At 43.6% G+C, this 12,930-nt stretch overlaps 1 protein-coding gene across 2 annotated transcripts in view; it reads left to right on the forward strand.

The window, feature by feature from the left end:
• Positions 1 to 12,930, forward strand: part of ABCA4 (ATP binding cassette subfamily A member 4) — a 450,770-nt gene that overhangs the window by 156,964 nt on the left and 280,876 nt on the right. For both annotated transcript variants that reach the window (XM_073593112.1, XM_073593113.1), the window contains exons 8-9: positions 10,594 to 10,683; positions 12,617 to 12,857. In XM_073593112.1, coding sequence (XP_073449213.1) covers positions 10,594 to 10,683; positions 12,617 to 12,857 — 331 coding nt within the window. The remainder of the gene's footprint in view (positions 1 to 10,593; positions 10,684 to 12,616; positions 12,858 to 12,930) is intronic.

The raw sequence follows: 12,930 nt of genomic DNA on the forward strand, positions 1-12,930 counted from the left end.
CCGCCTCCTCCTCCTCCTCCTCTCTCCTATCAGGCACCCACGTTGAGTCAGTGACCTCATCATCCCCTCCCTCCTCATCACTGGAGCAAACCTGGCAGTATGCTGCAGCAGGGGGAGCATGACTGCCAGATTGCTGTCCTTCTTGGGCACCCCCTCTGTCCGTGCTCATGTTACTGCCTTCATCGAGCTCAGTATCATCATCAGAGCCTTCCAAATGCTGGGCATCCTCCTGGAGCATGTACCCAACACTGTGGTCAAACAGTTCGAGGGACTCCTCAGGAGGACATGGTGGGGCTAGGGAAGGAGTCACTGATGACATTGAGCCAAGGGAAGAGGCCGCTGCTTTGCCAGACAAAGTACCCTGGGCATGGGTGAGAGAGGATGAGGAGGATGAGGACGGCTTGGTCATCCACTCGACCAAGTCTTCCGCATGTTGCGGCTCAACATGGCCAGCTGCCGAAAAAAAGGCCAAGCGTGTCCCATGGCCACGTGCTGATGAGGATGCACCGTCTCCACGACCAGCACTAGACACAGAGCCTGCTTGCCCTCTCTTATTGGCTTGTGACTGTCTGCCTCTCCTTCTTGGCCTTCCAGACGTACTAATGGCCTGTAGCTGCACTAAGCTGGGATATATATATATATATATATATATATATATATATGTACTGATACTGCAGCTAGCAAAATCAACTGCCTGCCTGTAGTATGAGAACACCACCAACCTTCTACAGGTAGCTTTAGCTGAACACTGTGAGGTGGACGCACCCCACTAACTTGTAGGTTTAGCAGAACACTGTGAGCAGGACGCACTGCACTAACTGTAAATAGTCTAGCTGCCTGACTGTGGTACTAATAGGATCAAAAGAACACCAGCAATTTTCTTCAGGTAGCTGTATTTACTGTAACAAGACAAGCCTGCCTGTCAGTAAGAAGATAACAGAAACGGATCTAGCTGAACACTGTGAGCAGGACGCACCCCACTAGCTTGTAGGTTTAGCTGAACACTGTGAGGTGGACGCACCCCACTATCTTGTAGGTTTAGCTGAACACTGTGAGCAGGACGCACCCCACTAACTTGTAGGTTTAGCAGAACACTGTGAGCAGGACGCACTGCACTAACTGTAAATAGTCTAGCTGCCTGACTGTGGTACTAATAGGATCAAAAGAACATCAGTAATTTTCTTTAAAATACTGTAACAAGACAAGCCTTCCTGTCAGTAAGAAGATAACAGGAACGGATCTAGCTGAACACTGTGAGCAGGACGCACCCCACTAGCTTGTAGGTTTAGCTGAACACTGTGAGGTGGACGCACCCCACTAACTTGTAGGTTTAGCTGAACACTGTGAGCAGGACGCACCCCACTAACTTGTAGGTTTAGCAGAACACTGTGAGCAGGACGCACTGCACTAACTGTAAATAGTCTAGCTGCCTGACTGTGGTACTAATAGGATCAAAAGAACACCAGCAATTTTCTTTAAAATACTGTAACAAGACAAGCCTGCCTGTCAGTAAGAAGATAACAGGAACGGATCTAGCTGAACACTGTGAGCAGGACGCACCCCACTAGCTTGTAGGTTTAGCTGAACACTGTGAGGTGGACGCACCCCACTAACTTGTAGGTTTAGCTGAACACTGTGAGCAGGACGCACCCCACTAACTTGTAGGTTTAGCAGAACACTGTGAGCAGGACGCACTGCACTAACTGTAAATAGTCTAGCTGCCTGACTGTGGTACTAATAGGATCAAAAGAACACCAGCAATTTTCTTCAGGTAGCTGTATTTATTGTAACAAGACAAGCCTGCCTGTCAGTAAGAAGATAACAGGAACGGATCTAGCTGAACACTGTGAGCAGGACGCACCCCACTAGCTTGTAGGTTTAGCTGAACACTGTGAGGTGGACGCACCCCACTAACTTGTAGGTTTAGCTGAACACTGTGAGCAGGACGCACCCCACTAACTTGTAGGTTTAGCAGAACACTGTGAGCAGGATGCACTGCACTAACTGTAAATAGTCTAGCTGCCTGACTGTGGTACTAATAGGATCAAAAGAACACCAGCAATTTTCTTCAGGTAGCTGTATTTACTGTAACAAGGCAAGCCTGCCTGTCAGTAAGAAGATAACAGAAACGGATCTAGCTGAACACTGTGAGCAGGACGCACCCCACTAGCTTGTAGGTTTAGCTGAACACTGTGAGGTGGACGCACCCCACTAACTTGTAGGTTTAGCTGAACACTGTGAGCAGGACGCACCCCACTAACTTGTAGGTTTAGCAGAACACTGTGAGCAGGACGCACTGCACTAACTGTAAATAGTCTAGCTGCCTGACTGTGGTACTAATAGGATCAAAAGAACACCAGCAATTTTCTTCAGGTAGCTGTATTTACTGTAACAAGACAAGCCTGCCTGTTAGTAAGAAGATAACAGAAATGGATCTAGCTGAACACTGTGAGCAGGACGCACCCCACTAGCTTGTAGGTTTAGCTGAACACTGTGAGGTGGACGCACCCCACTAACTTGTAGGTTTAGCAGAACACTGTGAGCAGGACGCACTGCACTAACTGTAAATAGTCTAGCTGCCTGACTGTGGTACTAATAGGATCAAAAGAACACCAGCAATTTTCTTCAGGTAGCTGTATTTACTGTAACAAGACAAGCCTGCCTGTTAGTAAGAAGATAACAGAAACGGATCTAGCTGAACACTGTGAGCAGGACGCACCCCACTAGCTTGTAGGTTTAGCTGAACACTGTGAGGTGGACGCACCCCACTAACTTGTAGGTTTAGCTGAACACTGTGAGCAGGACGCACCCCACTTACTTGTAGGTTTAGCAGAACACTGTGGGCAGGACGCACTGCACTAACTGTAAATAGTCTAGCTGCCTGACTGTGGTACTAAAAGGATCAAAAGAACACCAGTAATTTTCTTTAAAATACTGTAACAAGACAAGCCTGCCTGTCAGTAAGAAGATAACAGGAACGGATCTAGCTGAACACTGTGAGCAGGACGCACTGCACTAAATGTAAATAGTCTAGCTGCCTGACTGTGGTACTAATAGGATCAAAAGAACACCAGTAATTTTCTTCAAAATACTGTAACAAGACAAGCCTGCCTGTCAGTAGGAATATAACAGGAACGGATCTAGCTGAACACTGTGAGCAGGACGCACTGCACTAAATGTAAATAGTCTAGAAGATAACAGGAACGGATCTAGCTAAACTGAATACAGTGTATATATATATATATATATATATATGCAACACCTGGGATGCATATATATACACAATACACTTTAAGTGCAGCTAACTGACTGACTGTCCTGCCTAATCTAGCTAACTCAAATGAAATGACACTGTCTCTCTCTCTCTCTAAGCACACCGGAACACACTGCACAGGGCCGCCGTGCAGGCGGCCTTATATAGTGTGGGGCGTGTACTAAATCCCCTGAGCCATAATTGGCCAAAGCCTCCTTGGCTTTGGCCAATTATGGCTCTCTGTTAAGGCAGCGCTGTGATTGGCCAAGCATGCGGGTCATAGTGCATGCTTGGCCAATCATCAGCAAGCAATGCACTGCGAAGCCACAGTGAATTATGGGCCGTGACGCGCCACACGAATTTGGCGCGAACGGCCCATATCGTTCGCAATTCGGCGAACGATCGAACAGCCGATGTTCGAGTCGAACATGGGTTCGACTCGAACACGAAGCTCATCCCTAGTTATCGCTTTCACTCTCTCATACTGGTTACTGGAAGTTCAACATGGCACCTCATGGCAAAGAACTCTCTGAGGATCTGAAAAAAAAGAATTGTTGCTCTACATAAAGATGGCCTAGGTTATAAAAAGATTGCCAAGACCCTAAGCTGAGCTGCAGCATGGTGGCCAAGGCCATAAAGCGGTTTAACAGAACAGGTTCCACTCAGAACAGGCCTCGCCATGGTCGACCAAAGAAGTTGAGTGCACGTGCTCAGCGTCATATCCAGAGGTTGTCTTTGGGAAATAGACGTAAGAGTGCGGCCTGTCAGTGCTCTGACCATATGCCGCAAGCTGCATCAAATTGGTCTGCATTGCTGTAGTCCCGGAAGGAAGCTTTTTTTAAAGATGATGCACAAGAGAGCCCGGAAACAGTTTGTTGAAGACAAGCAGACTAAGAACATGGATTACTGGTCCATGTCCTGTGGTCTGATGAGACCAAGATAAACTTATTTGGTTCCAGTAATACATGTCCTTGGTCTGCTTGTCTTCAACAAACTGTTTCCGTGCTCTCTTGTGCATCATCTTTAAAAGAGGCTTCCTTCTGGGACTACAGCCATGCAGACCAATTTGATGCAGTGTGCGGCGTATGGTCAGAGCACTGACAGGCCGCACTCGTACGTCTATTTCCCAAAGACAACCTCTGGATATGACGCTGAGCACGTGCACTCAACTTCTTTGTTCCAGTAGTCCATGTCCTTAGTCTGCTTGTCTTCAGCAAACTGTTTGTAGGGTTTCTTGTGCATCATCTTAAGAAGAGGCTTCCTTTTGGGACGACAGCCATGCAGACCAATTTGATGCAGTGGGTGGCCTATGAGCTGAGCACTGACAGGCTGACCCCCCACCCCTTCAACCTCTGCAGAAATGCTGGCAGCACTCATACATCGTCTATTTCCCAAAGACAACCTCTGGATATGACGCTGAGCACGTGCACTCAACTTCTTTGGTCGACCATGGTGAGCCCTGCTCTGAGTGTAACCTGTCCTGTTTAACCACTGTATGGTCTTGGCCAATATGCTGCAGCTCAGTTTCAAGGTCTTGGCAATCTTCTTATTGCCTAGGCCATCTTTATGTAGAGCAACTATTCTTTTTTTCAGATCCTCAGAGAGTTCTTTGTCATGAGGTGCCATGTTGAATTTCCAGTGACCAGTATGAGAAAGTGAGAGCGATAACAACAAATTTAACACATCTGCTCCCCATTAACACCTGAGACCTTGTAACACTAATGGGTCACATGACACCAGGGAGGGAACGTGGCTAATTGGGCCCAATTTGGACATTTTCACTTACGATGTATTCACTTTTGTTGCCAGCGGTTTAGACATTAATGGCTGTGTGTTGAGTTATTTTGAGGGGACAGAAAATTTACACTGTTATATAAGCTGTACACTCACTACTTTGTAGCAAAGAGTAATTTCTTCAGTGTTGTCACATGAAAAGATAGAATAAAATATTTACAAAAATGTGAGGGGTGTACTCACTTTTGTGAGATACTGTATGTCTCGGGTATACAGTAACTGCTTAAGCCTGCCCAACACTTAAGGGGGGATAGGATCAACATGTATAAATACGTAAGTGGTCCATATGGTGAACTTGGTGTTGAGTTATTCACTTTATAGTCATCACAGAGGAAGGGGGCACACTTTACGTCTAGAGGAAAAGAGATTTAATCTCCAAATACAGATAGGTTTCTTCACAGTAAGAGCTATGAAAATGTGGAATAGACTCCCCCAAGAGCTGGTTCTGTCCAGCTCAGTAGATTGCTTTAAAAAAGGCCTGGATTCTTTCTTAAATGTACATAATATAACTGGATACCAACATTTATAGGTAAAGTTAACCCAGGGAATATCCAGGGTTCAGTAATTTCTAGAAAACATTAAAATTCCATCTTTTTTGCTATTTCAATTTGGTAAAGGTAATTTAAAGGGAATTTAAAGTAGAACTAAAGGCAAAAATACTTACCTTAGTTCCAAAGGTCCAACAACCAGGAGGCCCCTCCCGGTGCCAGCATCTTCTCCCTGGTTTCTTTCTGGTGCCAGTAATCAGCCATCTTGATTGGAGTGCATGGCATGACGTCTCTCCCATGTATGTGCAGGAGTGCAACCATCCTGGCACAAAACAGTGAATGTAAACTGAGCTGCGTATGTGCAACTCAGTGTGAATTCTACAGGGATTGTGAACAGGGAGGTTCTCTTCTGCAATAAAGAGCCTGCCAGTTCACATTTTTTTACTTTACAACTTTAGTTCTACTTTAAGGATAGTATGAATAATTGTAATTTTCAATGCAATATTAATAACATTAACATTTCCTTTGATCCTAGGCCCCTTTCCCTTCCCATTAACCCTGCTTCAATCTTTGTAGTGTCTGGTTGGTGTAGATGGCTGAATCAATGCCTAAACAAGAGTATGGACTATCTTTTCTATACACAGGAAGGAATTATGGTTTAGGCATGATCCCACTAATCCAACCAATGACACTATTTCTCAAGGACCCCCTAGCAACCTGAAGAAACCCTGGTTGAGAAAGGTTGTATTTAATCAGTTCAGCTCAGATCTTTTCCAAAATGGTCATATTGCCTCAGTTTCTCACTCAGTAATGTGCCTGATAAGCCATAGATATCTTTTGATGGAAAGCTTCCTAAGCAACAGGTTACTTAACCTTGTGTTGTAGGAGAACATTAAAGCTGCTGCTAGACCATTGCTGGTACTCAGCCACACATGAGGTGCCAGTGATTTGTAATCTGATGGAAGGTATGCCTCCGAGCTGTCTGTGAGCCACAGCAAAACATAATCAGTCTCTTTATACCAGGAAACAATGCATGCTATTTGCCTTCTTGGCACTTTGCAAATATTTAGAAATATTGTGCAATGTTTAAAGCAAACATAATAAACCATAAGGTTCTTCCTCAACATTTTATCATGTGCAGCATAGTATCATTCATAAAATAAAAACAAAACTGGCTGGTTTAAGCTCAGTGCTTACATGTTTTATAATCAACAATAAAATGAGAGTCAGATAACTGATTCTCCCCACCAGGCTATTCTTTTCCAAAAAAATAAGTTAATGTTTGGTGCCATCCCTAGGTTACAAATACTAGACACCTTTTAGTGTCTAGTAGAAGATTTTAATATTACTGTAACAGAATACTCATGTACTGTATATAGTATAGCAAGAAGATCTAACAAATATGGCCCATCAGTTTCAGGCCTGCGATCCGATTCACAAGGTCATTTGCATAGCTCCCAACTGTCCCTGATTTGGAGGGACTGTCCCTGATTTGAAGCAATGTCCCTCTGTCCCTCTTTGCCCCTCATTTGTCCCTCATTTTGGTCTGATCCATATAGTTGTATCTAAAATGCACTTTTTATCTTTCAAAATAGTTTACCAATGCTAAACTTTTCATCCAGTTTCTAAATTGCTGCATTTTAAAATTTAAAAGCCAATATAAATGATTAGGAGTGGTAAAAAAAAGTCCTTGTGGATTTAATTAACCTTTTTTTGGTTAATTCTCCTTTAAGGTGGTGTGTCAGGGGGCGTGTCCTATGCCTACATATGTTTACAAGTAGGTGTCCTTCATTCCCATCTCAAAATGTTGGGAGGTATGCATTTGTAACTTGCCAGTAGGTTCGGTTTGCACCAGAACACCTCAAACAGGCAAAAAGTTCTAGTGAACATGCAAACCCTAATAAAGTCTATAGGACACAAACATGAAAAATCAAAAGTCCTAATTTTAAAGGCTTATATGCATGTTATTCCCATAAAAAGTGTATGGGGACCTGGGTACCAGAGGTGGGGGACTCGAGTCACATGACTTGACTCGAGTCAGACTCGAGTCACCTGTTTGAGGACTTGCGACTTGCTTGACAAAATTAAATAAATGACTCGACTTGACTTTGACTTGTCACTAATGACTTGCGACTTGACTTTGACTTGGGCTATTTGACTTGCAATGACTTGCAATGACTTGGCACCACCAGTTCTGTGTCTTGGCCTAGGCAAAAGCCGCCCCCCCCCACACACACACACACACACACACACACACAAAAGAAAGCTCCCCCGAGTCCCGGCTTCGGGGTAGATCAGTGTTTTGACTTAATTTGTGACTTGACCAAAATAAATGACTTGACTTGACTTGCTTGACTTCTAGCAGGGACTCGACTTGACTTGCTTGCTTTTCGCCACAGTAACTTGGGACTTGCTTGTGACCTGAAGGTTAAGACTTGAGACTTGCTTGTGACTTGAAGGTTAAGACTTGAGACTTGCTTGTGACTTGCACATGTGTGACTTACTCCCATCACTGCTGGGTACTGCCCAAACAATCATTTTTCAGGAGCAGTGATTTTAATGATGCTTAAAGTATAACAATAAAAATAAAAAATACCTTTAAATATCATGCCTGGAGGGTGCCCTTGGCCTGCCTGTAAAGTGGCATATGTGCAATGTATAGAACATGCCACAGCAATAACGACATTTCTAAAGGAAAAATGTAATTTAAACGTGGTCGCGGCTTTAATGTATTGCCGGCTCTCGTCAATATAGATGAAAAAATCAATTTAAAAAAATGGCGTGGTGTGCCCCCCCCCAGTCCATTTAAAAAGAATTTGGTGTGGAGTTCCCCCCAAAATCCATACCAGACCCTTATCCGAGCATGTAGCCTGGCAGTTCAGGATAGGGGGGACGAGCCAGGCCCCAACATGGGGGGGTGGGTGCTTTGGGGGGCAGGGGTGCTCTGCGCCCCCCCCACCCCAAAGCACTTTGTCCCCATGTTGATGGGGACAACAACCTTTTCCTGACAACCCTGGCTGGTGGTTGTCGGGGTCTGCGGCCAGGGGGCTTAACAGAATCTGGAAGCCCCCTTTAACAAGGGGGCCCCCAGATCCGCCCCCCCCATGTGAATGGGTATCGGGTACATTGTACCCCTACCCATTCATCAAAAAAACTGTCAAAAAGTAAAAACCACAAGAGACCGTTTTTATTAAAAAACAAAACATAAAAAAAGTGTCCTGCAATGTAAATCCACCATCAATCACATCATTAGTTGTTTGGTGTTGGTGGCCAGCTTCTTCTGCACCATGGAAACAGATGGCATTCGTCCAGGGCAGGGATTCAGAAGATGATGGAAGTCCTGCTTTCATCCAGATCTGCTAGGTCTCAAACCCCCTGACATGATGCAGCTGCGATGAAGAGTTGAACTTGGACTCTATCTGTGAAAGGACGACTGAGGACCCTGATGTCAAGGGGACTGGCTGTAATGTGAAGGGGGGAACTCTGATGTGAGGAGGGAAGTCTAAGGTGAATGGAGGGCTCTGATGTGAAGGGGGATCTGGTATGATCGAGGGAATCTAATGTATGGGGGACTCTGTTGAATGTGAATAGGGAGCTCTGATGTAATGGAGGGGCTCTGATCTGATGGAGAGGCCCTGATGTGAAAGGAGGACAATGATATAATGAGACTGTGATGTGAAGGGGAAATGTTGATGTGAAGGTGGTCTCTGTCATGTGGCTCCAAGGAGAGGGTGTGGGTGTCCTTCAGCTCAATAAATGCAGTTTGGGACTAGGATGTCTTGTGATACTGATTTTGCATACTTTTAGGGTGCTGTGTCTGAAAATGGTTGAGAAATGCTAGCATTCATTTTTAGTCGCAGCCACATAGAGACTCAGGAAACTAGTGTTCTCGTCACTCCTGCACCACCTTCTGTCTCCAGATTTACCCTCTTTATGTGTCCTGGTGACCATTGTTTGAAAAGTGATGGGAATTCCTACATTTTACAGTTGTCACTGTAACAGAAGGTTAAGGGAAATCTTCTACTAGGGACACCTGTTCTTGTGACAGCAATAAGCCAGTTTCACACATTTGTACATGTTACCACGATGTCCTGTATCACACCATGGACTTGTTAATTGTGTTTTTAGTTACACCCAACATACAAAAGTAACGCATGTGCATTTCAGTGTAATGCCACAAATCATCATGTTTTGTGGTGCTCTGCATTGGTACAAATAGTGCAGGAGCATTGCTTTTGCATTGGCAGCACATTCTGTTCACACCAGTGAGCTCTGGCTATGAGCACTGGTGGGATGTGCTACCATTCATTCTGAATAGTACCCCAAAGCACCATTCCAATGCAATGTCATGTGTTGAGGTACACAGTGCTGGTGAAAAATTCTATGTGCACAATTTTTGATTTGGTTGTAATACATTAGGCAGCCCATTCAATTAATACAATGCATGTTGGGCTAATGTTCCCTCCAACACAATGCTTGCTACCACATTTTTTTTGTTTATTATTGTTTTTTTTTGTGTGCTACTCCATGTTTATTGCACCACACAGGACAAAGCTGGTGTGATTGGTTTTGGTTTCCAAAATGAATGGACTGCCTTAACACAACCCACATTAACGCATCACACAGATCTGAATGGGCCTTAGGATTGTGGGATGCGATATGACCAATTCCAAATAGAGCATTGCTTAAAAGATTTGCAGTTTGCTAAGTTTTCTACTGATCTGAAGGGCTTTGGTCTGAAGTAGTGCTGGGTCTAAGGTCCTGATGAAGTGGAGAACTGTAGATTTAGTAGTATCAGTGCAGCAAGTGGCCTGCTCCGAAAACCAGCATTACCCTGCTCCCATTGAGGGACCTAGGGTGAAGACATAAAGTGAATAAAAATAGGAGTGCCAAAAAGCTCAAATCAATGAGGCAGTTAGGGCCAAATGATTGTCATCTTTTATTATTGTGTTGATATCTATAGACATCTTTAGAAATTTGTTAGCAACATGCTAATCTTGCACTGCATCCATTGGATTTACATTTAATATATTTTTTTCCTTCTCGCTTTTTCGGCAGCTGCCAACTGTTATAGACAGCAGTTCTCGTGGAATAGATCTCAGATTCTGGGGGACAGTTGCTTCTAATGTTTCAGAATCACTGAGAGAGGTAAGTCAATTAGCTGCTATTTTAATCCAGTGTAATAGCATAAAAGATGTGTGTAAATAACCTAAAAAGGGAAAGTCAGAAATCAAAACTTCCTGACTACTACATGAGCTTTAAAATAAACCTTCACTGACTTTAGTAGCTGCAGACAAATGGGATCTATACATCCTCAAAGAGAACAGCAAAAATACTTTACTTTCTCTTTCCATCCCAGTAGTGACTTGACAGCCTTCTAGATATCTCATTTCTAATGTAGACACAGAGCAGGGGCACAGGAAGTGAGGGAAAGCAGGATGTTGAAGCCAAACTACTTCACTGCATCTCTTGTGACTATGAAGATGAACTGCTCCACATTATCTGCATCTGCAGAGATTAGTCAGGGTTGTATTAAAATACTTGTAAAGGCTTCAAGAAAAAGTCATCCAGCCTGCTTCCTATCCCCTTCAGTACATAAATTGGGGTCCCCCTCCAGCAAGTCTGTACTTACCTTTTTCTGATGGCCGTGGTTTCCCGCTGTGTCTGCCAGTAAAAATCTGGTACCAGGCTGCCTTCTCACTAAAGTTCCATAGACATAAATGGGATGTCTATCTATAAAGACTTTTTTCTCACTTATTGTCCCTCTAATGTCAATAAAAAAAATGAGGGCACATGTGTCCGTGGGATAGGAAAGCACTTAGAGTAATGAAAACATTGTCAGAAATTCGAACCTTTCCTCACGATACTAAAAACATGTTTTTGTTTTTATCTTTGTCCCTGTTGGAGAGATTTATGGGGAAATCTCCCTAATAGGGACACAGATGGCAAAACAAGCCTGACAGAGGCTCTAGCCCTTACCAACGCTGTTCAAAACAAATAAGTATTAGCAGGACTTGAACTTTATATTATCACATTCGCATATATGCGAATTGGATGTGGGTCTCCCCGCATCCAATTCGCATGACAGAAGAGTGTGCCTGGCTCTCAAAAAAGCTGGTTCACACAGCTCCAGGGTGGCCGTGGTTCGCTAAAAAGGGTCCTGTGCCTCTTTGGTTTCAATTCAGTCGCAAAATCAGGCAAAATTCAGATCTGTTTCGCACCTTAATCGGTGAATGGGGACGCACTGGATCCCATGCTATAAACCACGGCCGCAGCATATTTGAATCCAGCCTTAGAGATAATTGGAGTGATTCTATTTAAATTTGCTGAAGTGTCTGCCCTGGTTCACATCGATAGGATTTGGCATGCGATTTGACATGTCAAATTGCATGCCAAATCGGTGTCAGTGGCAGCGTCCGAATCGGTGCGTCGCCACATTTGTGGCACCGCACCGATTCCCAAAAGTAGTTTCTGTACTACTTTTGGCAATTTTGGGGTGCGATTTCCATTGACATCTGTGCAGAAACCTGCACAGATGTTTCTGAAATTCCCCTGGAAGTCGGGACTGACATGGGGGAATTAAATTGTGTGAGTTCAGCTGAACTCGCATAATTTCATTCCCGCAGTCAGTGTGAACCAAGGCTAAACTCTCATTGAGCTTCTTAGGCCAAATTTGATGTGTGTTTAGGGTGTTTTAGTTTATTTGGTAATTATTATTCTTGTGCTTTTTAATTAAAAAGAGCTATTTAGAAAATTGCACCCTTAAAGCCATCTTTTTTTCCTTTCCCTATTAAACTCCAAAGTATTTTACCACAGTGATGAATTTTCACTAAAATCTTTAGATTTTTGCCAAATTTGAAGGAAATTTAAATTTTCAGTTTCTCTCAACCCTAATACTGACTGAACATTCAACCATAGACAGTACCGCTTTAGCCTACTGGGCCTCATCACTTGAAGTCCTTTGTTGAGCAATTCACAAACTGTAGATGCAAAATTTTATACTGGTAACATTGTTGTTGCTTTATGAAATTATATGTTTGATTTGCAAATCCTGCTAATAATTTGTTTTTATTTGATGTAGCTATCACAGAAGCAAAGTATCCAGGATCTGCTATGGGTTATACAGCCTATTCTTCAAGAGGGAGGACCATCAACCTTTAGTCAACTTATGAGTTCTCTGTCAGACCTGTTTTGTGGTTATCCAGAGGGGGGTGGTTCAAGAGTGTTCTCCTTCAACTGGTATGAGGACAATAACTACAAAGCTTTTCTTGGTGTGAATTCAACTAAGAAGGAAGCATATTATTTATATGACAAGACAACAAGTAAGTGGTCTTGTGGTATTGCAAATTACATTGTAACTGATGTAATGTTTTTAACAGGGATGCCTACACAGGG

Source organism: Aquarana catesbeiana, linkage group LG07, assembly GCF_042186555.1.
Source record: "Aquarana catesbeiana isolate 2022-GZ linkage group LG07, ASM4218655v1, whole genome shotgun sequence".
In the NCBI taxonomy this organism is placed as follows: Eukaryota; Metazoa; Chordata; class Amphibia; order Anura; family Ranidae; genus Aquarana; species Aquarana catesbeiana.